At 64.8% G+C, this 26,819-nt stretch overlaps 2 protein-coding genes across 3 annotated transcripts in view; both read left to right on the plus strand.

Annotated features, from left to right (window-relative positions):
* Nucleotides 1-742: 742 nt before the first annotated feature.
* On the plus strand, nt 743-15,168 carry DRG2 (developmentally regulated GTP binding protein 2). 2 transcript variants are annotated; one of them, XM_079904983.1, is made up of 13 exons: nt 743-893; nt 4,216-4,376; nt 5,903-5,992; nt 6,544-6,604; nt 7,873-7,963; nt 8,491-8,563; nt 8,666-8,756; nt 9,426-9,523; nt 9,748-9,824; nt 10,855-10,943; nt 11,660-11,718; nt 14,028-14,081; nt 14,417-15,168. In XM_079904983.1, the coding sequence occupies exons 1-13, from the start codon at nt 830-832 to the stop codon at nt 14,501-14,503; spliced, it is 1,095 nt and encodes a 364-aa protein (XP_079761109.1). In that variant the 5' UTR covers nt 743-829; the 3' UTR covers nt 14,504-15,168. The 2 variants fall into 2 exon arrangements, with proteins under 2 accessions (XP_079761109.1, XP_079761108.1); XM_079904982.1 differs by having other exon boundaries at nt 8,491-8,756.
* Nucleotides 15,169-21,326: 6,158 nt separating this feature from the next.
* MYO15A (myosin XVA) overlaps nt 21,327-26,819 on the plus strand; it is a 50,824-nt gene continuing 45,331 nt past the window's right edge. The window contains exons 1-2 of the mRNA XM_079904487.1: nt 21,327-22,711; nt 22,874-25,295. Coding sequence (XP_079760613.1) covers nt 21,603-22,711; nt 22,874-25,295 — 3,531 coding nt within the window. The 5' untranslated portion in view covers nt 21,327-21,602. The remainder of the gene's footprint in view (nt 22,712-22,873; nt 25,296-26,819) is intronic.

The following is a 26,819-nucleotide window of genomic DNA, read 5'->3' on the forward strand; positions in this document are numbered from 1 at the left end:
CCCGTGCTGTGCAACAAGAGAAGCCACCGCAATGAGAAGCCAGCTCTCCACAACTAGAGAAAGCCCGCACGCAGCAACGAAGACCCAACACAGCCAAAAGTAAATAAATATATTTAAAAAAAAATTCAACCGGAATCCAGGCAAGGTCCACACATTATATTTAACATCTCTTAATCTAGAACAATCCTTTCCCCACCGCCAGCCCCTCCACCTACATCATTGACAATTTTGAAAACAGGCCACTTGTCCCATAAAATGTACCACTTTCTAGATTTGTCTGATCTTTCCTCGGGTGTAAATTCAAACACAGTATATTTTGGCAAGAATTTCGCATAACAGATGCTGTCTATACTGCGTCCTATCAGGAGGCATCTGTTGGCAGGGTAGTAAGGCTAGGTTGGGGACCCATATTTAACCTCGATACAAAATAAGCCACCAGACTTTCAGCTCAGCGCCTTTTCTTTACACCAGCGAAGTCGGCTGCGCTGGGACCCGCAGTGCGGAGTCCACCGCGGGACGGTCCCGTTGGGTCTCCCACGCCCCGCTCCTGCACAACTTCGCCTGGCCTCGCCCCCGCCGGCCTGGCCACGCCCCGGCCCGGCCCATCCCCCACCCCTCTCCAGCCCCGCCGGCCTAGCGGGCGGAACCAATAGCATCTGGCACTGCGCTCGACGTCGCCCGCCCGGAGTCTGCATCCAGGTGCTCCGGGCGCACGCGGACGCCGTTCTCGGTAGGCTTCCGGCGCACGCTGATCTGCAGCCGCCGACGGGCCGGAGTTCGCGGAGCCGCTGCAGACTGTCTCGCCTGTGCGCCTGGTTCAGCCGCCGCCATGGGGATCTTGGAGAAGATCTCCGAGATCGAGAAGGAGATCGCCCGCACGCAGAAGAACAAGGGTGAGGGCCGGCCCGGCGGGGCGTCTGCGGCGGGCGGGGGGGGGCTGCCGGAGCCGGAGGAGCCGGGCGGGATCCCAAGGGTGCGGATCAGGGCCCGACCAGGGGGCCGAGTAGAGAACCCCAGCATAAGGAGCAAGCATCCGACCCGGAGAGGCGGGGTCGTGGTTCGAAGCCGGGTCTCCTGGCGGTCGCGCCTGGTGGATTGGCGCTCTGCTCCTTTGTGGGCCAAGTCCAGGAGGAGACCCCCCCACACACACAGGTACAGCCTCGCCAGCTGCCCGGAGCCCCTCGGTGGGGTGGAGGCAGTCAGGACTTGAGTCTGGCGGACCTGGGTTTGGACCCCGGCTCCACCTCGTACCTGCTGTGAAAGCTCGGGAAGTCACCTCACCTCTTGGAACCTGTGTCCCCCTCTGCAAATGAGGGTAATAACCCCGTGCGCCCTCTTAGCTCACAACTAAGTTAAACCGGATTCTGTTTGCAAAGCACTGGACGCGTGTGAGCACCCGGTATTAAAGTGGATCCCGCAGCATAGGTAGCACTTGACGCATCAAATCTGGGCGCAGACTGTAAGGGCGGCGGGAGCTCAGAGGGGAGGAGCAGTGAGGAGAGGAGACCGGTGACACCCAAAGAGGCTTCCAGGAGGAGGCGGGACTTGAGCTGGTTGGGGGCAGGATTCCAGGAGAGGGGCACTGCTGAGGCAAAGACACGGGAGCTGAGGTGAGCACGGCGTGTTCATGGGAGAGGGAGGAGGAGAGTCTAGATGAGAAGGAGGGTCTGGAGTAGTGGGAGATGTGGTTGGCTGTGGTGGGCGAGGCCCAGTGCCTGACCAGCCCTGCTGTGGGATTGCAGGAGCAGGAAGCAAGCCTGTGGTTGGTCTCAGTGTCTGTCGTCCCTTGGCTGTGAAGTTGGGGGGCTGCCTTCACTCTCATTCTGTAAATACTCGCGGAACCCTTACTAGGTGCCAGGCTCTGTGGTTAAAGCAGTGAACGGCTGGCACGTCCTTGCCCGCATGGAGCTGACCTTCCAGTGGACCATCTGTAAACTGGTAGCTGAATACACAAGATAATTTCAGCCAATAATAAACACTGTGGAGACAAACTAGGATGATGTCGCAAGCGTGTCGGGGTAAGGGCTGGGGCTACTAAGGTGGGATGATCAGAGAACACCACCATGAGGTGGGGACGTTTGAGCCAAGACCAGAATGAGAAGAAGGAACCAGCCATGCAAAGACCTGGGGGGAGACTGTTCCTGGCAGATGAAACAGCTGGTGCAGAGGACCTGAGGCAGGAATGAACTTGGCTTGTTGAAGGAGCTGAAGGTCTGGGGCTGGAGTGCAGGATGGGAAAGGAGTGGGTCAGTCGTGTAGGCCTTGTAGGTCATGCGAAAGAGTCCAGGTTGTGTTCCAAGGGCAGTGGAAGCTAGTGGAGGGTGTTAAGCAGCAGAGACTTCTGTTTTAAAAGTTCCCCCTGGCTGCCCTGCAGAGCATCACCCATGGGGCTCAAGGAAGGTGGCATGGAGGCTTGAGATGCTGCCGCTTTGGCAGTGGTCCAGGAGGAGACGTAAAGGTGATGAAGGGATCAAGACCTAGTCCTTCCCTTCAGAGATGCTCAGGGTCTCACGCGCTGGGGTGACAGAAAGGACCACGTGAACCTGACTTGCTGAGCCTGTCCTTGACCACTTCTCACTGCCCTCGATTCACTCATTCAGTTGCCAAAACACTTCCTGAGCACCACACCGGAAGCTGGGGATCCTGCCCTTCTGGAGGGAGGGAAGCAAAGAAACAAGATTCAGTCGTCCCTTGGTATGGGGGAGGGGGGCATTGGTTCCGGGACCCACCGCAGACCCCACGATCTTAGAATGCCGCATCCGATAGCCAGTCCTCCATGTCCACGGTTCCGCATCCACAGATTCCGTCCGCCGCAGACCATGTAGCACTGTGACATCACTGAAAAAAATTCCCGTATAAGTGGACCCGTGCAGTTGAAACCCGTGTTATTCCGGGGTCGGCTCTAGTTTCAAATGGTGCTGAGAAGCCATGAAGACAAATGGGACCAGCGAGGGGCCTGGCAGGGGTGGGGGTTACTGCAGACAGTAATAATAACCGACTTGTATTGAGAGCTTACCACGTGCTGGTCATCGTTCGCAGAGCTTTTTTAATTACAGAAATCTGCAGAAGTAGTTATCGCTGCTAACATCCCTATTTTGCAGATTAAGAAACTGATGCACGAGGAGGTTAAGGAACTTTTCCAAAGTAAAATGGCCCATAATTTCAGGATGGAATTCCAACACAGGCTCTTAAGCTCCGCGTGACATTGCCTCTGCATGACTGGGCAGGGGAGGCCTCTTTGAAGAGGTGACATTGAGCTGAGAAGGAGTCAGCCTTGGGAAGATGAGGTTGAAATGGGGTAGCAAGTGCAAAGGTCCTGAGGCGAGAATGGGCGGCTGGACTGTGCCAATGAGAGGGACAGTGGTGGAGACGGGACGTGGCCAGGCCGGTCCCCTGACCACAGCAACATGACATGTAGCTGAGGTCCTGTACCCCCCCTCTGCCGCCCTGCAGTGCAGCTCCCATCAGTAGTGTAACTTACGTACATGAGAATTTGGAAAAAATTGATATCAAGGAGGAGAAAAAGGAAAGTAATTTATAATTAAAATAGGGTTTATTTCCATAAGTGAATGTAGGGGCACAGCCAAGATACAGTGGAGTTACAAGGAGGCGGTGAGGTGTTTGCAGCGCTGGACACGTGGTAGCCACAGTGCAGATGATGCAGGTGTGTCGTGTGGGTGACTCACGTCCCCTCCATGAGGCCTCCCTGTTGGCAGCCTGGGGTCCCAAGCAGGCAAGCCTGTCTGGGTAAAGTTTCAAACGAAACATGCCATACTCTTCCCTCAGCATACACAGTAGTTCCACTTCTGGGAATGTCAGTGTCTGTCAACGCTGTAAAAACGCCCTGTGAGGCTCTGGGCCCTGGAGATCCTGATCCAGGCTCCCTCTGTGGCCCTGCGACACAGGACAGTTCTTGGCTCTGCTGGTCTGACTTCCTTATAGAGCTGCGGGCTTCCCCAGCTCCTGCCTGATAAGTGCCGGTGAAGACTTCACCATCACTTCACCATCGCAGTGACACCTGAAAACGCCCTCCAGGATGCCCCCGGGAGTGGTGCCGCCCTGGCTGAGAACCACTGACCTTGGGTCGTGTCTGTCTGTCGGTTGCTGTCTGGCTCTGAGGGTCCCGGCCAGCATTCAGTTGCGTGTATTTGGTTGCGTATGGGACCCTCCCAACCCACACGGGACGCTCACCTTCCATCTTGTGTTGTCTCTTAGCCACCGAGTATCACCTGGGCCTGCTGAAAGCAAAACTCGCCAAGTATCGGGCCCAGCTCCTGGAACCCTCCAAATCGTCCTCATCCAAAGGCGAGGGCTTCGATGTCATGAAGTCGGGCGACGCCCGCGTGGCGCTGATCGGCTTCCCCTCTGTGGGTAAGGTCAGTGATGGGCACCGCAGGCCTCGGGGAGGAAGGTGGCTGGTCTCCGCTCTGCCGCGGCCGCGCCCCCTCCCTCCTCTCTGAACCGGCTCCAGGGCGCAGGAGACCCAGCCACCCCGCGCCCGGTGGGGACTCCAGCAGGAGTGGCCCCGCTGGCCTCTGCCTTGTCCCCAAGCACAGATGTTCACCGAGTGTGCACCTCGTGCCAGGCATGTTCTGCCCCTGCCCACTCAGCCCCGAGCTTGCGGAGGAGAGGGGAAGGGCAGGCACGTGGAGCGGGGCGGCTGCCTTGTGAGCAGGTGTGTGAGCAGAGCCCCGAGGAGGGGACCTTGAGGCGGAGGCCGTCGGGGAGCGAGGGTGGCGGGGCGCCTTGAACTGACCGGGTGTGACCCCTGGGCGGCCGGCGAGCACGGCCAGGCTTTGACTCCTAGGGTGTTGCCGTGGATTCGCTCGTTTTAGCCTTTCCTTTCGACCTTACTTTCCAGCCTGCAAGGCCTTCTCTCCCGGGTGAGAAGCCCAGGCTGGGAGGAGCCACTCCAGTGACCGAGAGCTGTGCCCTTGGGGTCTGGGCCCTGTTGGGAATCTGGGCTCTCTGAGCACAGGAGGGCGCGGGCCGCCCTCCTGCAGGGGCCAGACAGGTTCGGGGGTGTCCCCCAGGTTGGCCTCTGTCAACCACGGCTCTCAGGGCCGCCCGGCTGGCCACACCTGTCTACCCCACCAGGTTTTTACGTTTCCTCAAGTTTCCAAGAGGCCCCCTGGGCAGAGACTTTGTGACCTGAGGCCTGTGATCTCTCACGAGCCCTGTTTGGGTTCCAGGGCCTGAGGGCGTGTGAGCGAGCTGCGCCCCAGCTCCCTGCTGACTAGGGTGGGGGCGCCGGGCCGGGCCGGGCTGGCCTCGTGGCACTGCCCGCGGCTGTGCTGGCCTCTGGGCCACAGCGTCCGTCACTGTGGTCGCTGCGCTCCCCCTGCCTTGTCACCTCCTTCACAAGGTCGGGACCGGATCGAGGTCCCGGGTCCCCAGCAGAAGCAGGACCGAAGGCAGGGTCTCTCAGTCCCGGCCGGGTGTGGCCCCACTCCCGCCGTGGGCCGGCCGCGAGGTCCCATCCGGATCCTTCCCCGCTCCCCTACCTCCCTCCCTTGCAGCCCTGCGCCACTGCCGGCGCTCTCAGGCGGGAGGGTCCCTGCCTCCTTGCCCTCCTGGGGGCAGCAGCTGTGTGCTGTGGGACCGACACCTACTCCAAGTTTTCTGGGCCCAGGAGGGTCTGGAGGTTCCGTGGAGCTGGGAATGGGCCCCAATGTAGCGGGGGAACCCCCTTAGGAACCAGGTCCCTGTGTCCACCGAGGCAGGCCTGAGGCCTCAGGCACAGGGTGGCCCTGTGGTGTTGAACCCCCCAGGCAGGGCCAGAGGTGACTTTTCCAGCTGTTGTCATCACAGCCCAGCCGGGGGGATGGGGGTCTCCCCGCGTCGCACCTGGGCTTCTGGAGGCGGGGCAGGACCCCCGCTGCAACGAGCTGCTTTCTCCCAGTCCACCTTCCTCAGCCTGATCACCTCCACGGCCAGCGAGGCTGCGTCCTATGAATTCACAACCCTGACCTGCATCCCTGGGGTCATTGAAGTAAGTCGGGGCTTGCCGGATCCCAGGAGGGAGGGTGAGCGCGCGTGTGTGTGTGTGTGTGTGTGTGTGTGTCTCATGTGCCGGGGGAGGCTCTGGGCTGAGCTGCTCTGCCCTCAAGCACGGGCACCGCTGGGGGCTGGGGCTGCCGGGACCCCAGAGACGCCTGGCCCGTCCTGCAATCCTGGCTGGTTCCGCGAGTCTGCCAGCATGCACAGCTCTCCCCGTGCCCCTCTGTGACCCGCTGCCCTGCACCGCCCCGGCTCGGGTCACCCGTGGCTGGTTGGCTCCTGTTCCCTGAGAAGCTTTGGAGCCTTGGGCAACGGGGGTTCTGTGGCCTTGGGCCTCCCACCGTGAGGTGGTTTCCTTGTGAAGAGCTGTTACCATCAGCAGTGGCTGCCGGGGGCTTATAGAGACTCCCGCCCTCCAGGCGGCCCCTCGGCTCGCGGACATGGTCCGCCCAGGCTGGGGGGGTGGGGCCGCGGCTCACACTTGGCCCAGGAGGCCCCTTCACAGCCCGCCGGCCCCGCCTTACCTCCTTTCCTGCATCCTAGTACAAAGGCGCCAACATCCAGCTCCTGGACCTCCCTGGGATCATCGAAGGCGCAGCACAAGGTGGGAGGGGGAGCAGGTGGGGGGGGCGGGGTGGAGCCCAGGCCCCCCTGTGGGCGCCTGTGGACGGTTGGCGGGAGGGTTGGGCTCACAGCCCCTCCCCGGGCCCAGTGCTCTGTTCCCGAGGGACTCTGGCCTCAGAGCTGAGGGGACTGAGGCCCAGGAGGTGGGTGGCTTGCCCAGGGTCGCACGGCTCACCAGGCAGCTTTGGTTCCCACGTCCAGTGTGTGGTGGACCCCGCCAGGGACGGGCGCACGGCGGTGGAGCCCTAGCCCCGGAGCCCTGTCCTCTGAGATGGGACACGCCCTCGGCTTTGGTGGCAGGTGGCTGCCCGCTGGGGTCGTCCCTCCCTTGCCAGGTGCCAGCTCCGTGCGGACCGTTGTCTCGCTTAACCCTCTGACACCCCTGTGACTGAGCGAGTGTCGTCATTTCCTTCTCACGGCCGGGAGGAGCGTGGGGACGGACGGCTGAGCGTCTGCCCTAAACGACCGTGCACCTGTGCAGTGCGGGACTGGAGTTGGAGCCTCCTCCTGGGGGTCCCGTGCCCACCGCCCTCATCAGGGCGAGGTCCTGCCTACTTGGATTGGCGTGGGGAGCGATGGTGGTCCCCCAGGAACCTGCCATCCCAGCCAGCAGGAGGAGCCTGGCCCCCACGGGGGAGGCTCACCCGCTGTAGTCAGGAGGTCCCTGGAGACCACCGGGTCCCCGGCTGTGACCCCAGTCCCCAAGTGGCTGTGTGACCTTGGCCTGGTGCCTGCCTTCTCTGGCTGTCCGATGGCAGGGTCTGACCTTGGTGACGGCTCCACAGCCCCTCCCTGTGCCTTCTGCTTCCTCTCCGTAACCCTCGTTCTGGGAGGGGCAGACTCGTCACATCCTGGAACCACGTAGCTTTGAGGTCTTGGGCAAGTGGTTGAGTGTTTCTAAGCCAGGCCTCGGTTTTCTCGTGTCTGGGCCAGGTAGATAACAGCGACTGCCCAGTGTGGCTCTGCAGGCTGAGTGAGCAGCTGGTGGAAGATCACCCAGCCCGGCCCGCGGAGCGGGGTGGGGGTGGGGGGCAGCGGGGGGCGCCTCTGCTCCCCAGGCGCTGGTGTCGGGGTTGCTCCCAGAACACATTTCCACGAGTGAGACAGGGCTCAGGAGAAGTACCTGCCTGGGGGCGGCGCACGGCGGACCGCGCAGGCCTGTAGGGGCAGGAGCCTGCGCCATGGGCTGCGGGCGTCCCGCAGTCCTGCCCATGTCACTGTGTAACCACGTTCCTCCCTCCCGACCAGGGAAGGGCCGTGGCCGGCAGGTGATCGCCGTGGCACGCACAGCCGACGTCGTCATCATGATGCTGGACGCCACCAAGGGAGAGGTGCAGAGGTCCGCAGTTGGGATGGGGCAGGCTGACACGCCTGGGAAGGCCCTGCGGGGGGAACAGGACACTGCGGCTACCGCCCGTGTGTCCCTGAGCTCGTGGTGGGTGGTTCCAGGGGTGCTTGGCGCTCTGCCATGTGGGAGCAGTGGCAGGACTGTCCACGGCTACACCCAGTGCAGGCAGCCTGGGGCAGCCTCCCCGAGAGGCTTGCGTCTGGAGGTTGGGGCTGTGCCGTGCCACCCTGGCTCTGGCTCCTGTCTGCGGGGGCCTGGGTGCCCCATTGCTGCCCAGCGTCTGCCAGGAGCCCGGCCACAAACAGCAGAGCCTTGCTCACGCCCTGGCCTGCGGCTGAGGGCACAACAGGCGATCTCCCCTCAGACTGGCCCGAGGGTCTGGGGCTCGTCCTCAGCGCCTTTGGTTGCTGGGAGGGGACGTTCAGCGGCTGGTGGCGGGTGCGGGGGGGCCGGCCGTGGAGGGTGGGGGCCGCACGGCCTGCCCCGGGCACCTGTGAAGGCCACGGGGACTCCACCAGGTCCCTGCTGGAGAAGGAGCTGGGGTCGGTCGGCATCCGCCTCAACAAGCACAAGCCCAACATCTACTTCAAGGTGAGGCCTCGGCAAGGGGGTGGGACCGGCCGCGGCCGCACGGTGAGCGGTGCGGGCTGCGGCTGCCGCTCTGTCAGCATCACCCCTCCCTCTCTCCTCCAGCCCAAGAAAGGAGGCGGCATCTCCTTCAACTCGACGGTCACGCTGACCCAGTGCTCAGAGAAGCTGGTGCAGCTGATCCTGCACGAGTACAGCATCCTTCCCGAAGGTGCGAGAGGGGGGCCGTGGTCCTCGGGCAGCGGAGGCCCGGGTGACGCAGACTGCCCACATCACCCAGCTCCATCCAAGCCGCAGGAAAGCTGCGGCCAGCTCACATGAGGCACTTCTGTCCCCTTTGCTTCACGCTCCCCAGGCTTCAGGCTGGCCGGGCCGTAGCCGTGCACCCCTGGCTCCTTGCAGGGTACAAGGCCGGTCACGTGTGGAAGGAAGACGAGATGGCGAGGGACAGGGCCTCCTGGGCTGCGGAGACCTCGGGGCGACCCCAGGGGGCAGGAGGGGGCCAGGCTGGGGGCGGTGGTTGGAGCGGAGGCAGGGCGGCCGCAGGGGGCAACTCGCGTCGTAGTGGGAGCGGGACCAGTGCTCCAGGCTCTGGAACTGGCTCCCTTGGCGATCCTGGCAAGGGTGTCGTTTCTTCTGTTGTAACAGCAAAGATTCAAAATATTGAACCCCTTACACGTTGTGCTTCCCTGAGAAAAGTGAGGGAGCTCCCCAAACGTTAAAATCCTGCAAAACCGTGGAAGCAGGTAACCTTACAGTCCCTCTTGGCAGCGTCTCTCGCGATCGGCTGTTTCAGGCCCTGCTGGCAGCGGGGGTGGGGGGGGCGCTGCTGGCGCACAGGTTGCCCTTAACCCTGGCCCCTCAGAGATCTTCAACGCGGAGGTGCTGTTCCGAGAAGACTGCTCCCCGGACGAGTTCATAGACGTGATCATGGGCAACCGCGTGTACATGCCCTGCTTGTATGTAAGTGGTACCAGCCCCCGGGGCAGCCACGTGGGAGGGGAGCCCTCATCCCAGGGGCTGCTTCCGTCCCGCAGGCGCCTCGGGCTTGCCCCAGAGCGCCAGCGCAGCCTCTCCCTCAGGCCCCTTCAGCCTCTTCCCATCCTTGAGTCAGCGGGTGGAGCCCTGTTGCCACCCTGCTGTCTTCCTCTCATTCCCCAACACCCCCTCCCGCTTTCCAACCCCAGGTTTATAACAAAATCGACCAGATCTCAATGGAGGAAGTGGACCGCCTGGCCCGGAAACCTGACAGCGTGGTCATTAGGTGAGGTTCGCGGCCGCCCTCTCTGAGTGGGGGTCCATCTGTCAGGCCTCTGTGCGCCCTGGGGTAGCTGCTGGTGACCGTGGCCGAGTCCCCCCTAACCTGTCTGGGCCAGGTGGGTGACGGGGTAAGCTCTGGCTATGAAAACAGAAGGACTTCATCCACCAAGGTCTGGGAGTGAGAGTGGTTAGCGGCTTCATGGCTTAGCAGTTAACTGCAGACCCCAGAGAGCCAGGCTGTAGCCCGCTGCTCCTGAGGCCCTGGAAGATGTGGCTTCTGTCCCCTCCGCTGGTGGGGGGGGGAGAAGGGACTGAAGTCCTCAGGTGGGGGCTTCTCTGAGGGCCGGGTCCTGGGAGCCGCCTGCACTCAGGCTCGCCATGGCTGTGGGCCCTCTGTCGGGGCAGCCTGGCTTTGTGCCCACCCTGCTGGCTCCCCAGCTCCACCCAGGTGCTCTGCAGCGTCACGGTGGCGCTTGGCTTTTGGGGAGCGGGACCTTGGGGACTGAGGAGGAGCGGGCTCCTGGGCCCACGCGAGGACTGCTTCCCGGGCGTCCCTAGCAGCCACGAAGAGCAGCAGAGAGCGGGTGTCCTTCCCACAGGACAGCTCGGCTCCCCTCCTGCTGCTGCGTCCGGGCCCCGTCCTCAGGGCCCTGCAGGCCACCCCTGTACCTGCTCACATGCATCGCAGGGGAGGGCGGGTCCCCACTCAGGGCAGTACAGCGGCAAAGGACCAAGCCAGGGGTCACCGCATTGCTGAAACCCCTGCCGGGCAGCCCTGGGCCACTCGGGGGGTGGGCTCTGCATTGTCATCCTCTGCCTCTGGCCACCCCAGCTGCCACAGGTGCCCTGTGCCCTCCACAGGGCCCCGGAGAGACAGCAGGCTGTGCTGGGCGTGAACGTGACAGTGACAAGAAGTGTTGGCAGCTGAAGCGCCGTCAGGCCTGCGGTTGTGCTGCCCCATGGGCGCAGCTGGGCCGCACTGGCCTGGGTGCCGGGAGCCCTGGGTGCTCTGACCGGCCCCTTCCTCCCGGCAGCTGCGGCATGAAGCTGAACCTGGACTATCTGCTGGAGATGCTCTGGGAGTACCTGGCCCTGACCTGCATCTACACCAAGAAGAGAGGCCGTGAGTCAGGGCCGCACGGCCCGAGAAGCGGCCGGGCCTCCCCCTCCCCCGGGCCGCCCGGTCCGCGCGCGGCGCCCAGAGCCCCGGCCCAGCCAGTCTCTACACGACAGCTTTCTCCCATCTCAGAGCCGGCACCACCCTCTACCGCAGCCTGTCAGAGGCCTCGGCCTGAGCCCTTGTGGCAAAGAATGCCGAGTTCTGGGGCTGCTGGCCTTGAGGGGGATGTGGGGATGGGATAGACACCGCCAGCAGTGGCTCCCCAAGCGGTGACAGACGCTACGTCAAGGCGTTAGGGCACTGGGCACACGGGGGCCTCCCCGACGTCCCAGCCCCTGTGCACACGCCTCACATCCCACGGCCTAGCGGCCGAGCTTGGGCAGTTTGCGTCGACCTTGGCCGTGTCTGCAGAGGGAGGTGAGGCTGCCGGCCGGAGCCGGTCCAGCCTGGGTTCTCCTGCGGGTCCCCTCGGCCGGGGCTCTTGTGGCTGATGGGTTTGCAGGAGGTTGCTCCCTGGACTGGGGTGTAGTTTGATTTTCTGTGTTGAGTCAAGGCCGTAGAAGTCCGTTCGGGGCTCTTAGCGAGGGTGTGCCCGGGAGTGGGGGAAGCGCAGGCCAAAGCCGGAGACTGGAAGGGCCTCCGCTTCCTGCGGAGGGGGGCTGCGTGGCAGTGGGCCCTGACTCTGCTGACTTCCCGCCCCGCCCCGCCTGTCTGTGCAGAGAGGCCGGACTTCACAGACGCCATCATCCTCCGGAAAGGGGCCTCTGTGGAGCACGTGGTGAGTTGAGGAGACCTGTCCAGGCCGGGGTGGGGGGAGCTCTGCCCATCGCCCGGGGCCCTGCCTGACGTCTTCCCGGCCCTCAGCCGCCGCGTTGCAGTCGGGTGCTTGGACGCGTGTCCTGCCACCCAGCTGCAGTTAGGGGGCGGCGTGGAATGGGGCCCAGCGGGTAAGGCACTCGGCTTGCTGCCCGGTGCAGGGAAGACGCCTGGGAAGCGGTCGTCACCATCCTGTCCCACCAGGGCTGTGGGGTCCTCGGGGCCATTCAGGCGTTCGGTCAGTAGAGCTGCCGCCCAGGACGATTCTGGGTTGTGCGTTCCCAGTTGGGCCTCCCCCATGCTTGCCTCCACTCAGCCCCCCGCGCAGCCCGCCCCTCCACGCGCCCCATCGGCTCCGCCCCCAGGGGCTCAGTGCACCCAACATGCTAGTGAGTGTCGGTGTCCAGCCGAGTAGCCCCGGTTCCTGCCGGAACTGGGGTCCTTTGGGGTCAACAGATGCCAGCCACCCAATCCTGCAGCTAAACAGTCCCACACCGAGGGGAGTGCAGTGGGGGGTGGCTGGCGGCACGTTGGCACATGCCCTGGCCCTCTCAGGACGTGGGGCTTCCGCCACACCTGGCAGGAAAGCTGGAGAGGCCAGGAGCAAAAGGCTCTTCCAGGCAGTGGGGCGGCAGGTGCAAAGGCCCGAGGCAGGAGCGAACATGGACTGTGGGCCGTTGGCTGCCAGCTGGCACGGAGGGTCGCAGGGTCGAAGGCAGCAGGTGCTAGAAGGTGGGGAGGGGCCTGTGGGGCCCTTGGTTCCAGAGCCTGGATCTTGTCCCAGCGAGGCCTGCCTTGCAGGACCTCAGCCCCTCCTGGATACTCACCTATCACAGGTGCCATGCTGTGCACACAGGCCTGCCTGGGTGCTGACCACAGACCCAAAGTAGAGAAGCCAGTCAGACATGGGGTTGCACCCTGGCGCCCACATACTAACGTTGAGGGGTAACCTCATCTGGTGGTAACGGAGCCCCCGGGGCCTTTGCAGTCCACCTAGTGGAGCTGACAAGAGCCTTGCCTGCACAGGATCACGGGCCATAAGCCCCAGGGGCAGAAAGGACCTGGCAGGGCCGGCAGGGGTGAGAGACACTGTGGGCTTCAAGGGTCTCCCATCCACAAACAGTATTAAAAAGGATGACCTTAGGGGACTTCCCTGGTGGTCCAGTGGTTAAGACTCTGCGCTTACACTGCAGGGGGGGCGCAGGTTCAATCCCTGGTCGGGGGACTGAATCCCACATGCTGTGCGGTGCAGCTTGGGTGGCCTTCCATCCTCCCTCATTGCTAGAGACACAAGTGCATAGGAACGCTTGTCTCCAGGGAGAGCCGTGGAGCAGGCTCAGTGGGAAACAGCGCCTACTGACTTTGGTGTCAGGGATGCCAGGGCACGATGGGACCTGCAGCAAACTGGAGGGCACCCTCCCCATCTGCCTCGAGGGCTCCCAGGGTCCCGGGACGACTCTGCAACCGTGTGACCCTGAGCTTGTCAGGCAGGTCTAGTTCTGTCGTTCGGAGGCAAGCGCATTTGCAGGCAGAGCTGACCTGGACCGTCAGATTTCGTCTTTTGGTCTAGAAAACAGCGAGTGTCGGGACGGGTGTGTGTGTGTCTGTGCTCGTCCCTGCCGGCAGTGGCCTCAGCTGTGGCCACGCATCCTTGGTCACCCAGAGGAGGCCCAGTTCAGGATGGCCCCCCGGAAACGTTCCTGTAGGCCTGATGTCTGGGCTCAGGCATTTGGTCTCTGCCCAGGGCCTGTGAGGCTGTGGGCACGTGGAGGACAGGCGACGTCGCACTATCCTCACCCCGGCCGCCTCCACCGCGCCCACCCAGCCCGTGCAGCCAGGGGGCCACATTCTCGGGCGGAAGAGCTGGCTGCCCTCCAAGTTCTTCCCTTCGGGCCTCCTAACAGCGCTGGGTTCCTGTGACCTTTGTCCCTACTCGGGACTGCTACAGGATGTGGGCCATCCTGGGCTGGGGGTGACGTGTTATGTGGGAGGTTCCGGGTCAGGGCGGCAGGAGGTGAGAGAGGCAGGCCCGGTGGGGACCCTGACAGCCCTCATCCACCTGCCAGAGCACCTGTCAGGGCTGCCTTTCCAGCAGGGTGGGTGGGCGGGCCCAGGTCCTTCAGCGGCCGCGGCCCCATAGAGGCAGGAAGCGGGAGCGCCAGAGCAGCTGTGAGCACAAGGCTGCGTGGGGACCGCCAGAGCACCTGCCCTGGGCCCAGCTGCTTCTGGGCGCAGCCCGGGCTCACCATCCGTCCCTCTCCCGTCCCCCAGTGCCACCGCATCCACCGGTCACTCGCCAGCCAGTTCAAGTACGCGCTGGTGTGGGTGAGTCTTGGGCGGGAGGCGGGCAGGGTCGCCCGGGGCAGCCTCAGGGTCAGGCAGGAGCTCCGTCCTTCCGCATGGGGACTGGGGTGTCCGTCAGTCCTGCTCGCAGGCTGTGTGGTTTGTATGCTGACCCAGACCAGACACGGCCCTCCCACTTCGGGATCCGGGCCGGGTGGACCGCTGGGAGTCCTGCTGTCAGAGGCTGCAGGGTCTGCTGGCGCTGGGACCCCCACTCTAGACCCCCCATCTGCACCTCCACCCCCTTCCAGTGACAGTCAGCTTCGGCCGGGTGGGTACAGAGGCTGATGTGGTCCCCCGTCCCGCTCCCCACTCAGGGCACCAGCACCAAGTACAGCCCGCAGCGGGTGGGCCTGACCCACACCATGGAGCACGAGGACGTCATCCAGATCGTGAAGAAGTAGTGGCCCCGCCCCCGCCCCCGCCCCCAGTGGGACTCACCAGAGCCTAAAGTGGGGAAATACAAATGCACCCCAGGAAGGGGTCTCTCGTGTCTCTGCTGCTTGCAGAAATTTCTTCAATGGGCAGATGGTGGACAGCATGCTGGGGCCTTAGGACGAGGTTGGGGCTGGGCTGGGCTGGCGGTGTTTCCCATGAGACTGGACTCTGGAAGGGGTCCTATTTGGGTCCCTGGGCCTGCGCCTTCTCCCCCCGCTCCCCGCGCCTTCCAGTGCAGAATGAGCAAGCTGCCCACCTGTCCCCAGCTAGGGCCTAGTGCAGATGGCTGGCTTGATGCCGTGGGCCTACTTGGGTCCCTGGCGGCCCCTCAGCTCCTGCCGGTTTTTCTGGTTCTCAGGGAGGGGGCTGCCCAGGACAAAACCCCCTATCCACCCCCCACCCCAGGGCTGCCCCGTGATGGAAACCAGAGATCTGGGGCTTTGAAGGCCCAGCTCATGCCCTCCACAGCCTGACCAGTCCCGAAGGGCCACCCCTTCCCAGGGCACCCCCTGCCCAGCACAGAGCCCAGGACCCAGCCCGGTGCAGATACCTGGGGTGGCGGATTTGGAGTCTGGGCTCTGCGTTTTCTCTAAATACCACCCCACCCTGCACCCCCAAATCTCTCGGCTCTCCTTCCTGAAATAAAAAGTGGAAACAATGCCTGTTCACTAAGGACAGTTTTGTGAGTTTGCTGAACTCGGTTGCCAGGTTGGGTCGGGGCAGCAGTGAGTGTGCGGATCCTGGGCCTTGGGGAAGCAGGCCCAAGCCTGGGGTTCAGGGGGGCCTCTGTGAGGAGTGATGCGAGGCGCCGTGCGGGCCTGCGAGCAGCCTGGGCTCCAGGGGCAGCGACTTGCCCTCGGCTACACGGCTTGTGAGCGCAGAGCTGGGATTGGAGCCCCAGCTGAGGCTGCTGAGCCAATGAGAAGACATCCTCCCGGCCCTGCAGCCTTTGGGGCAGGTGGCAACAGGTTTTCGGAGGCACTGGGCCAGCAGGTGGGGCAGAGCCCCGGGGGCTGGGCTGTGGAGCAGGCCCACTGCCCAGCTCTCCCGGCTGTTCTTGGCTTCTCTGTCAGCAGCTCAGGCTCCTTTCCGGTGACAAAACAGGAATAATAGACGTTATTAAATATGCATGGGGGCCCCAGGCGGGCAGCGTGGGGGGCTGGGCTTGCCGCCCATGATACAGACGCAGCTTCTCCACTGGCAGCCGCACTCCTGGGGCCCGGCCGAAGGACCCCCGTCGGGCGGCATGCGGGCAGGGAGCAGGCCACTGGACCCAGGTAAGGTGACCCGGCCCTGGACCCCTGGGGTCTCCGACTAGCACCCCCAGGCGGAAGGGGGAAGGGGGAGGGGATGGTGGCTGACCTGTGGCCTTGCTCCCTCACCGTGAGGTCTGTCTCAGCCTCGGCTTCTTCATCTGTAAGATGACATGATCGATGCCCAGCGCCGTCCTCCTCTCGGCGACGGTGGGCTGCTTACCTTGGCCCCACCTCCTGCCACAAGGCCTAGCCGCAAGGTCCCAAGGGAGGGTTTCTGCCTGGGCGATGGTCATTGCCGCTTCCTGCCTCAGGTTCACAGGGCGTCAGATCCAGGCCTGTTGTGTCCCCCAAGCAGGCTGGGAAAGGATGGAGATGAGGCTAGAGGTCTGGGCCTCCTTGGCCGGTGCGGGCTTGGCGGGGCAGGGTCTGAGGCTCCGGTCACTGGGCCCCCACGTCTCTCCCGTGGGTGGGCTTGTTTCCAGGGTAGTCTGTGCGTCTGTGATGGGTCCTTGGCCTCTTGGATCTGTGGTCAGCATGGTTAGGCTGTCCAGCCTGCACTAGGGTAGGTTGGCATGAACTGGTCTCGCAGAGCCTCGTGCTGGGGAAGGCATCCCTCGGGCTGGTGCAGCCCCCCAACACCTCCCAAAAGTCCCTGCCCCACACCACCAAGGTGCACCCCAAGGGTCAGCCCCTGTCCCAGGCGCCCCCTATTGCCATCACTCATCCGCCTGGGCCTTCTGCGCAGGGAGGCTCTGGCCAGGGTGACCCGAGGTCCCTTCTGCTAAACGGCCTGTCTTTATGAGGGTCAGCAGCACCCACACGTCCCTCTGCCCTGGCTGCGGGGCTGCGCTCCCGGGGGGCCCGGCCTGCAGCTCTACGGGACTCGGGTGCCAAAGGGCTCAGGACACGCATGTCCATCCACGTCCCCGTGTTCGTCCCTGTGTCCCTTCCTCTCCAGCTTAGACTCCCCGCTTCCTCATTTCAGAAACCTTCTTTGGCAAAAATCCCTAAGCTCATCTGTCCTCCTCAAGATCCCATGTGGCCCGGCCCGGGGGGGATGCTTACACCACCCAGGGTGGGCGTCTCCCTGTGCCACTGACAGCCTCTGAAACGGCCCTGCCCCCTCGAACCCCGGCTGGAAAACTCCCAACGCCCCGCACTCATCTGCAGCCACCCCTCCCTCCACAATGGAGAGGCCACCTCAGGGCCTTCACTCCTCTCGCATGCTCTCTCCTGGGTCTGTCCTGAGGATTTGCCAGTGGGTCTGTGTGACTCATCGTCCTGGGCCTAGCCGGGGCCACCATAACAAAGTGCGCAGGCTGGTGGCTTAAACAATGGACAAGATGTTCTCACAGTTCTGAAGGCTGGAAGTCAGAGATCGAGGTGCCCCGAGGCCTCACTCCTTGGTGTGCAGACGGCCGCCTTCTTGCTGGGCCTTCCCCACTGAAAACTCACTCCTCCCGGATGCATCATTCCCTGTGGCCACCCCCTCCCCCCGACCAGTCACGGCCTGGCTTCCCCATGTCCACCCTCTGCCCTCAGCTTCCCCAGCGCGCTGCCAGAACAGCTCCTGCCGAGGCCACATGCCACCCGCTGCGGAGCTGCGAGGTTTCTAACCTCGTTCCCCTGGGCCCCTCCTCGGCAGCCCCTCCCCGCCTCCTTGGCACACAGTCCTTAAGGCCAGAGTTGGGGTCCCCCCTTCTCGCTCTGTCCCTCTCCTAGACAGCCTTGACCCTGTCACCCCCGACCTGCAGGGCTAAACTGCCTCCCCAACTCTCCACCTGGACGGCCCACGGTCACCCCAAAACCCTCTGCGTCTCAGACCAAACTTGTCATCTTCCCACACCTCCCACCTGGCCTCAGGCACCGGGCCAGCCCCGAAGGCCCCACACAACCCTCTCTGGGGCTGCCCGCTTGACTTGAGCGTGTCCCCCGCCACAGCTGACCCCGGCACAGCCACTGTCCCCCGCGCCCCATCCTCCACACAGTGGCCCAAAAGCTTTGGTCCAGGACGGCCACGCAAGGAGCAGCGTGAGGCCGCAGGTGAGCGCAGGACACTCTGGAGCAGGCGGTCGGGTCCTCGCTGTGGGCCCTTCGCTCAGCGACCTAACCTCCCTGAGACCTGTTTTATAGACCCTTCATCTACACAGCAGGAACGGCAGCTTCCACCCTACACACTGTGAGGATCTAGTGAGATCCTGGGGGAGAGCATTTGGCCCTGAGCCCGGCTCGTCGGAAAGCTTGGCGGTGCTGGTTACTTTTATTTCCAGACCTGCTCGCAGCATCCCTGACAGCTCAAAGCCCTGCCATGTTCGCTGCTGCCATAGGGATGGAGACCACAGTCCCACCCCAGCTCCCATTCTGGCCACTTGCCACTCCACATGCCCCACGTCACTCCACCTCTCTCACCACCTGGCCTTTGCACATACTCTTCCCTCTGCCCCAACATTGTTCCCTCTTCCATCTGATTAGCTCCCTCATCCCTCAGATCTTGGCTCAGGGTCAGAAACTCAGGGAACCCCCTGGCCTCCCCATGCAGCGTCCGCCCACCTGCGTCGTGGCCTGGCCTTCACGGCTCTTCCCACGGCTGTAGCTCCCCCCTTGTTGGTGTGGCTTTTCACTTAACATCCATGTCCCCCTGACACTGGGAGCTGAGTGGGGGCGGAAGCCATGCCTGGTTCTGCTCGACTCTGTGGCCCCCTGGAGCCCAGCACGGTGCCTGGCATGTGGCAGGTGACACATGAATGAGTGAGAGACTTGTTCCCTGACACCTGCTCTGTGCCTGCAGCAGAGGCCAGGGACCCCAAGAGGGAGGCGGGACCCTGAACCAGCCAGAGAAGGGGGCTCCCCTTAGAGACTGCAGGGTGCAACCCCACCCCCCGGCTCCACGTGACATTTGAGGAAAGTGAGGACAGGAGGGGGGCCCAGGGACACCGCCCGGAGGCACACCTCTGCCTGCCCACACTGGGGGTCCTCGGTGGCCTGTGGTTTGCCCAGGAGAACAGCTGGGAGCCCAGCACTGGACGCTGGCCAGCGACTCACCGGGCTGCAGCGAACCTCAGGCAGGCGTCTTTGGGCTCCAAAGCCCACTGTCCGGATGAAGAGACGGAAGCCCAGAGCGGCCAGCCCAGCCATAGGAGCGCCCACGTTGCTCGGAGAAGGAGCCTGGGGGCTGGGAGGGGCGGCTCGGTACTCTGGGTCGGTCCCATCCCTGTCCTGGATGCAGCCTCTGCCCTGGGCTCCTCAGCTGTACGTGTGGGCACTAGGGCACCCTCCGCTCCTGGGGCCAACGGGCGCCTTCATGAGATAAACAGAGAGCCAGGCACAGGGCCTGCGGAGAATAAGCTGCTCTTATCATTGTCATTACCGACATCGTTATTCCAGGCCACGGCTCCTCTCTGCTCTGGGGAGGTGGCCTGGGTGACAGCCGGCAGCAGGGCCTGCCCACACCACCCTTCTGGTCTCTGGGGCCGGCTTGGCCCCAAACAGTGCAGCCCCAGGCTCACTCCTAGGGCCCGTCCTCCACGTGCACCCACCCCCGGTGCCATCCTGCCGAACTGTGGCCCCAGCACCACCCAGACGCCGCTGACTCCCTGACAGCCGTGCGAGTCCCGCCAACTCCCTGGACGGCGGACGTCCGAGATCACCACGTGCAGAGCTCCACCCACGGCCTCCCTCACCTCCACTGGCCGCCTCCACTCTCCCGCCTGCTTCAGTAAGGAAACCGTGCAGGTGCTCGTGAGCTGCCTGCAGGCTCCACCTGCAAAACATACCGGCATCCCCGCACTCTGTCCACCGCACTGCCCCAGCCCGGCCCAGGCCCCAGCGTCGCTCACCCGGACCGCCACGGCAGCTCCCACAACAGCCACCGCTTGTGCCCTCAGCCCCTGCCATCCGTCCTTCCTGTGGCAGCGAGAGGGATCCTGTGAAGACCAAGGAGGTCCAATTCCATCCCTCTCTGCCACAGCCGTGGCCAAGTCCTCACCCCTGACCTCTGCCCCACCCGCCGTCTTCGCCCCTCACTGCACTCGGTCACCCTGGCCTTGCTGTTCCTCCATCACGTCCGGACCGCTGTGCCTCCCCCAGGCCTCCCTCCCTCCCCTCCTGCAACTCTCGGCCCCCGTGTCGCTTCCAGGGCACCTCAGCCAGGCCCTGTTCGGTGCTGTATACCCGAGTCTCGATGCCGCGTCCCTGCGCTATTCCAATGCCAGCACTCACGCCATCCCACCGGTTGTATCTTTCACTCACTCTCCTTGTTTGTTGCCAGTCCCCGCCCCCCAGAATGTCAGCGCCACGAGGGCAGGTTTCTGTTTCCTTAGCTGTGTCCCCAGTGCTTAGACAGCGCCTGGTTCATGGCAGGCTTCCAGCAGATGCTTCTGAACAAATGAACGGACAAGTCAGTGCATGCTGTCCTGAGGGACAGGGGCCAGGCTGACCAAGAGTCCAGGTGGGGCCCACGCAGGGACACGGCCTGGGCGACCTCCACCAGCACATCAGGGCCTCTGGCTTGCTCAGTGGCTCAAGTAGGGCCCTCTGCCCCAGAACTCCTGGAAGGCCCAGACTCTGGGGTCAGCCCGGCTAAGCCCCTGCCTCTGGCCAGTGTCCAGAGCTGTTCCCCTCCCACACGATGGCCCACATGCCCAGGAGCCCAGAGGCGAGGAAGGCCTAGCACTAGCAAGAAATGTGGCTCCGGACCACGCAGGCCTGCGTTGGAGCCTGGTTCCAGGGTCCCAAGCTGGTTGACCTTGAACAAGTCACTTCTCCTCTCCAAGGCTGTTTCCTCATCTGGAGAATGGAGATGACAGTTCCCACCCCACAGCCCATTGTGAGACTCTCTTGAGATAACAGTGGCCAGGCCTCAATTTGGAAACCAGCTCCAGGAGGAGCAGTGGAGGGCGCGGTGTCGGCATTTCTGGGCTCAGAAAGCGTGAACCCCCTGCCCCACAGCCCAGAACAAGGCAGGAGAGCAGGCAGCATCAAAGGGGGTGATGGGGGACTGGATGCCCCCTCGAGACCCCATCCTGCGGGGGCCCAGGTCCCACGTGTCCCCACCCCCAGAAGCCGCCTGACTGTCGGCCTTACCAGGCCCTGCTGGAACCGAGAAGCCCCCTTCTTGCCCTGCCTTCTCAGCCAGCAGCCTGGTTCTCCCCGATAAATTATTCATGCTCCCAAGGGCCGGCCAGCTCTGGTTACACTGACCGCAGCCCTGGGCACCTGCCATGCCCACCACCCCTCCTCCCTTGCCCAGGACCTGGAGGGGCCCAGGTTCCCCCCCCCAAGGTGACTTGGTGGTCTCTGAACGTCCCACCCTGGCTCAGGAGATGCAGCTCCGCTTGTGGCCCGGAACAGATGTGCTGGTGCTTTAGGGCAGGTGGCTGCCCCTCTCTGGGGCCCAGGGACCCAAGCACCCACTCGGTGGGGGAGCCGGCAGAGGCTCAGGGAGGGCTTGACTGGGCTTGAGGCACGGCTGTCCTCACGGAGGTTCTAAGGCCAACGCAGTCTCCCCGGCATGGGCCTGCCAGGCCTCCCCTGCTTCCCATAAACGACACCCAGGTGCTTTCCAACAGGCTCAAGGGTGAAATTCTAGGCGGGGCCTGAGGAGATGAATTATGGATCTGCCCTCCTGAAAGCCTGGTCCCAGCCAGAAGGAGCTTGGCTGTCCCTCCCCCGGCCACCGGGCCAGTCCCAGCTGCTCTGAGCCTGAGCAGGCTGCGTGTCCAGCCGCAGGCAGGAGACTCAGCAGGTCCCTGTGTCCCCAAGGCCCTGAGCTTGTGACACCGGCCGGCCTGGCAGGGAGCAGGTGGCCACCATGGCGAAGGAAGAAGAGGATGAGAAGAAAGCCAAGAAAGGGAAGAAGGGGAAGAAGGCGCCGGAGCCGGAAAAGCCCAAGCGGAGCCTGAAGGGGACTTCGCGGCTGTTCATGGGCTTCCGAGACCGCACGCCCAAGATCTCCAAGAAGGGGCAGTTCCGGAGTGCGTCGGCATTCTTCTGGGGCCTCCACACCGGACCCCAGAAGACCAAACGCAAGAAGAAGGCGCGCACGGTGCTCAAGTCCACGTCGAAGCTCATGACGCAGATGCGCATGGGCAAGAAGAAGCGCGCCATGAAGGGCAAGAAGCCGTCCTTCATGGTGATCCGCTTCCCTGGCCGGCGCGGCTACGGCCGCCTGCGCCCGCGTGCCCAATCGCTCAGCAAGGCGTCCACGGCCATCAACTGGCTCACCAAGAAATTCCTCATCAAGAAGGCCGAGGAGTCGGGCAGTGCGCAGGCCACACTGGACGCCTGGATGGACCGCTCCGGCTCCCGCGTGGGCTCGCGCAAGCTGCCCTTCCCGTCGGGCGCCGAGATCCTGCAGCCCGGGGGTCGCCTGCGCAGGTTCCCGCGCGCCCACAGCATCTACGAGTCGGGTGAGCCCGTGGGCTTCCTGCCCTTCGAGGACGAGGCCCCGTTCCGGCACTCAGGCTCCCGCAGGTCGCTGTACGGGCTGGAGGGCTTCCAGGACCTGGGCGAGTACTATGACTACCACCGCGAGGGTGATGACTACTACGACCGGCAGTCGCTGTACCAGTATGAGGAGGAGCCCTACCGGGGCGCCTACAGCCTCCACGGCCCAGCCTGGCCGCCCTATGACAACCCGCACGGGTACCCGCCCGAGGACCCCTACGACTACTACGGCCCAGACTACTACGGGGGCTCCTTCTACTCCAACTACGGCTACCGCTATGGCTATGACGACTACGAGCCCCCCTACGCGGCCCCGTCGGGGTTCGCGTCTCCCTATGGCTACTACGACGCATACGCGGGCGAGGCGCAACTGCACGGCTACTACCAGGACCCCTACGCCCCTTCCGACGCGCTTTACCCGCCCTACCCGCCCTACCTGCCCTACCCGCCCTACGACCTCGCCTACGACCTCCCGTATGCCGGGCCCTACCCAGATACCTACGGGGCGCCCTACCCGGATGCCTACGGGGCGCCCTACCTGGCCGCCTACGCGCCGCCCTACCTGGGCGCCTACGCGCCGCCCTACCTGGAAGCCTACATGCCACCCTACCTGGATCCCTACGCGCCGCCCTACAGCGTCCCCTACGGTGCCTCCCATGGAGTCCCCTACGCCGAAGGCATCTATGGTGGCGGGGACCAGGCCATCTACCCGCCCGAGGGGCCCTATCTTCCGCCGGAGCAGTCGGCCTTCGCGTACCCGTGGGTGCCGCCGCCCATCCTGTCACCTCACAACCCGTATGCCCACCCCATGGATGACATCGCGGAGCTGGAGGAGCCCGAGGAGGCGGGCAGCGAGCAGCAGGGCACGTCCTTCCGCCTGCCCAGCTCCGCCTTCTTCGAGCAGCAGGGCATGGACAAGCCCGCCAGGTCCAAGTTGTCCCTCATCCGCCGGTTCCGCCTCTTCCCGCGGCCCCAAGTGAAGCTGTTTGGGAAGGAGAAGTTGGACGTGCCCCTGCCGCCCTCCCTGGACATCCCTCTGCCCTTGGGAGACGCGGACGAAGACGAAGAAGAGGATGAGATGCCGCCGCTGCCCCCGGTGCCCTACGGCCACCCCTTCTGGGGCTTCCTCACGCCGCGGCAGCGCCGCATCCAGCGCGCCCTCTCGGCCTTCGGCGCCCCCCGGGGCCTGGGCTTCAGCTCTGACTTCAGACGCCCAGCGCCGCGCCCGGCCACCTCGCTGGCGCGGTTCCTCAAAAAGACCTTGTCGGAAAAGGAGCCCATCCCGCGGCTGAAGAGCAGCCAGAAGGCCCGGGCGCGAGGCCCGGCGGTCAGGGAGGCGGCCTACAAGCGCTTCGGCTACAAGCTGGCCGGCATGGACCCCGAGCGGCCCAACACGCCCATCGTGCTGCGGAGGGCGCAGGCGCGCGCGCGCAACAACAACAACTCCCACCGTCCGCCGTCCCCGCCGCGCGCCCCCAGCCCCGCCCCCAGCCTGCCGCCCGCCCCGGCCCTCGCCCCCGCCGGCCTGCCCCCGGGCCTTCCCCCGCCGGTTTCGCCCTACGGCTCGCTCCGCCGGCACCCGCCGCCCTGGGCCGCCCCGGCTCACTTGCCCCTCGCATCCCAGGCCAGCTGGTGGGCCTTGGCCGAGCCCCCGCCCGTGAGCCCCGAGGGGCCCCCTGACCCTCTGGCCTTCCCCGGACCCCGGCTGTCCTTCAGGGGCTCCCGCCGGCGGGACGCGGCCTTCGGCTTCCCCGGGCCCTCGCCCCGGCCCTCGCTGAGGAGCCCTCCCCGCCTGGGGTACCGCTCACCCCTGGGGCCCCGCTCGCCCCTGGGGCCCTTGTCCCCCCAGCCCTCCGTCCGCCGCGGCCCCTTCCGGCCGCCCTTCTCGCCGCCGCCCCGCCGTCCCCGCTCGCTGCGGGAGCCCCTGTCTCCGCGCCGAGCCTCAGGGCGCCCGCGCGCACCCCGGTCGCCGGTGCTGGGCTCCCCGCGGTCGCCCTCGCCGCCCCCTCTGCTGGGCCCCAGCCCACGGAACCGCTCGCTCAACCTGCCCTCGCGCCTCCCGCGCACGTGGCGCAGCCTCAGCGAACCTCCCATCAGGGCCGTGAAGCCCCGGCCGCGCCAGTCCTACCGCCTGCCGCCCGGCCTTCGGTCTTGGCGGGCGGCTGCCGCTGCCGCTGCCGCTGCCCCTGCCCCTGAGCACCGCGAGAGCCAGCGCGAGCCCGAGGAGTCGGAGACGCTCTGGACAGTGCCCCCGCTGGCCCCCAGCTGGGACGTGGACATGCCTGACACCCAGCGGCCACCCTCGCCCTGGCCGGGAGGCCCAGGCAGCCTCCGTGGCTTCTCCAGGCAAGCCGCTGTACCCCCAAACCCCTTCCTCCAGCACGTGGGCCCAGGGCTATCCCCTGCTGCCCAGCCTGAAGATTCAGCCTCTGACTCAACCGGTATCCTCCTGGGTACACATCACGACCCAGGGCCTGGACAGCTGACCAAATCGGCCAGCCCAAGCCTCAAGAAGCCTGAAGAAGAGGCCTGTCCGGCGGACCCCCAGCCACCAGCAGAGCCTGAACCCCCGACCCTGACACCCCCCAAGGATTCCCCCTCAGAGCGGAAAGCACTGAGGCCCAGCTTCTCCTACCCGCTGGCCGCCTCTGACCAGATGAGGGCCACATGGCCACCATGGCGCCGCTGGGGGACACTGCCCAGGGCCCCAGCCCCCTTGGCGCCCTCTGGGGCCCCAGGACCCCTGCCCAAGGCGGGTGAATGGCTCCAGGCAAGCCCTGGGCGTTTTGCTGTGGTCATGCCTCGTGTGCAGAAGCTGAACTCTTTCCAGCGAGCTTGTCCTGCTACCCTGCAGCCTCCCATCCAGGAGCCAGAGCCCCGGCCCAGGCTGAGAACCTGGAGTCTGCTCTGGTCCCGCCTGTGCCTGCCGGCGGAGGCCCATCAACCCTGCACACGAGTACACGCTCGCCCCCCATCCTGCCGCCTGGGCCCTGGAGCTGCCTGCCTGCCCAATGGGGGCCCCGGGGAAAAGGTCGGCCCCAAAGGCTGGTGGAACAAGGTATGGGGGCACAGGTTAGAGGGAGGGCTTATGGTTCCATCCTGGGAAACGGGGCAGGAGACAGTCTCGGGACCTTGGTGAACTGCTGCCTGCTTGGGCCTCAGTCTTCCCATCTGTAGCTTGGGGAGAACAGCCTCCCAGAGCTTCTGGGGGATTGAACAAGGGGATGCCCGGCACAGGCAGGCAGAGGACAGAGATGCCAGAAACTGCCCCCAGGCACTTGGAGAAAGGGATCTTGTCCCAGTCTGGGCTCCAAGCAGTCCTGTCCTCGTCCGATCTGGATGGGACGTCCACTCAGAGCCCCCCGCAGGGATCTTGGCTCAGTACGAAACTGCAGACCCTGCCTACCCACCCTGTCCCACCCCCGCATTCACGTTCATGCCGTTCCTTCTGCCTGCTGCTGACCCTCCCTGGGTCCAAACTGGATCTTCTGTCTCTTTGGGGCTCCTGCCTAAGGGTAGTCCTCCGGGCTGCAGGGTTCTGGACTGTCCAAAGGTGAGGGCTCAGGAACCAACCTTCCAGCTTCTTTACTGCACAGTGGGGAAGCCAAGACCCAGAAGGTCACACAGCGGATCACGGCTGAGCCAGGAGCCTGTCTGGGCCCCCACAGGGTGTGGGGCAGGCAGCCCTTCTGAGGGGTGCCAAGCCCGTGCCTGGCTGCCACGCTCGCGGCGGAACACGAGCCCGGTGCCGGGTGGCCCTCAGCGGAGGGGGGTGGTCACCGGAGCCTCCCCCGGGACGCCTGGGGTGGGCGGGGCACGCAGGGGTGGCGGGCGTTTCTCAGCCTCTGCAGACGGTGCCCCGTGGAGCAGGCAGCCAACGGGCCCATCAATGGCGACCGGGGCGCCCTGGCTGCTGGGGGGGCCCTGGCCCCAACGGCGGGTGCCCCGGGCTGTGTGGGCCGCAGCGCTGCAGGAGCGGGGCGCCAAGCGCCCGGGGGTGAGGGGCAAGGATGCATGGGCCCTCCTCACCCTGGAATACGTGAGTGGCTGAATTATTCAGGGTTTGCGGCCACTGGCGCACATGGGCAGGCGGGTGGGCGGGAGGCCAGGGCCTCTGGGGTGATACCCGCTGTGCCCTACTTAGCACGCGGGCTGCCTCCCGGTGTCCCCTTTCCTCTCCGCTCAGGGAGGGGTGTAGGCTGGACCCGAGAGGCAGGACAGGCGGGCTCACAAGTGTGCTCGCAGTCACACGGGTCACGTGCGGGCCTGGGACGTGTGCTCGGGCGCTCCACAGCTCAACGAGGAGAGCATGTGAGTGCGTGCGCCACGGCCCGGGCAGACGTGGTATCTGCGGGGTCAAGTGTACACACTACCAGGGCACAGTAGTGGGCCTGCAGCCCACAGGGGGCATCGGGACTTTCGTCTCGAGACCACCAGGTGTGGGGACACCTGTCACATGAGAACCTGTCCAAGGGACGTTGAGAGCACGTGCCCGCACTTGTGTGTGCCTCCAGCCAGGCACCGCAGGCCAGTGTGCACGTCCACAAGCCCCGTGCGAGACCACGGGTGGGCGTGGGAGCAC

Source organism: Stenella coeruleoalba, assembly GCF_951394435.1.
Source record: "Stenella coeruleoalba genome assembly, chromosome: 19".
Classification (NCBI taxonomy): Eukaryota; Metazoa; Chordata; class Mammalia; order Artiodactyla; family Delphinidae; genus Stenella; species Stenella coeruleoalba.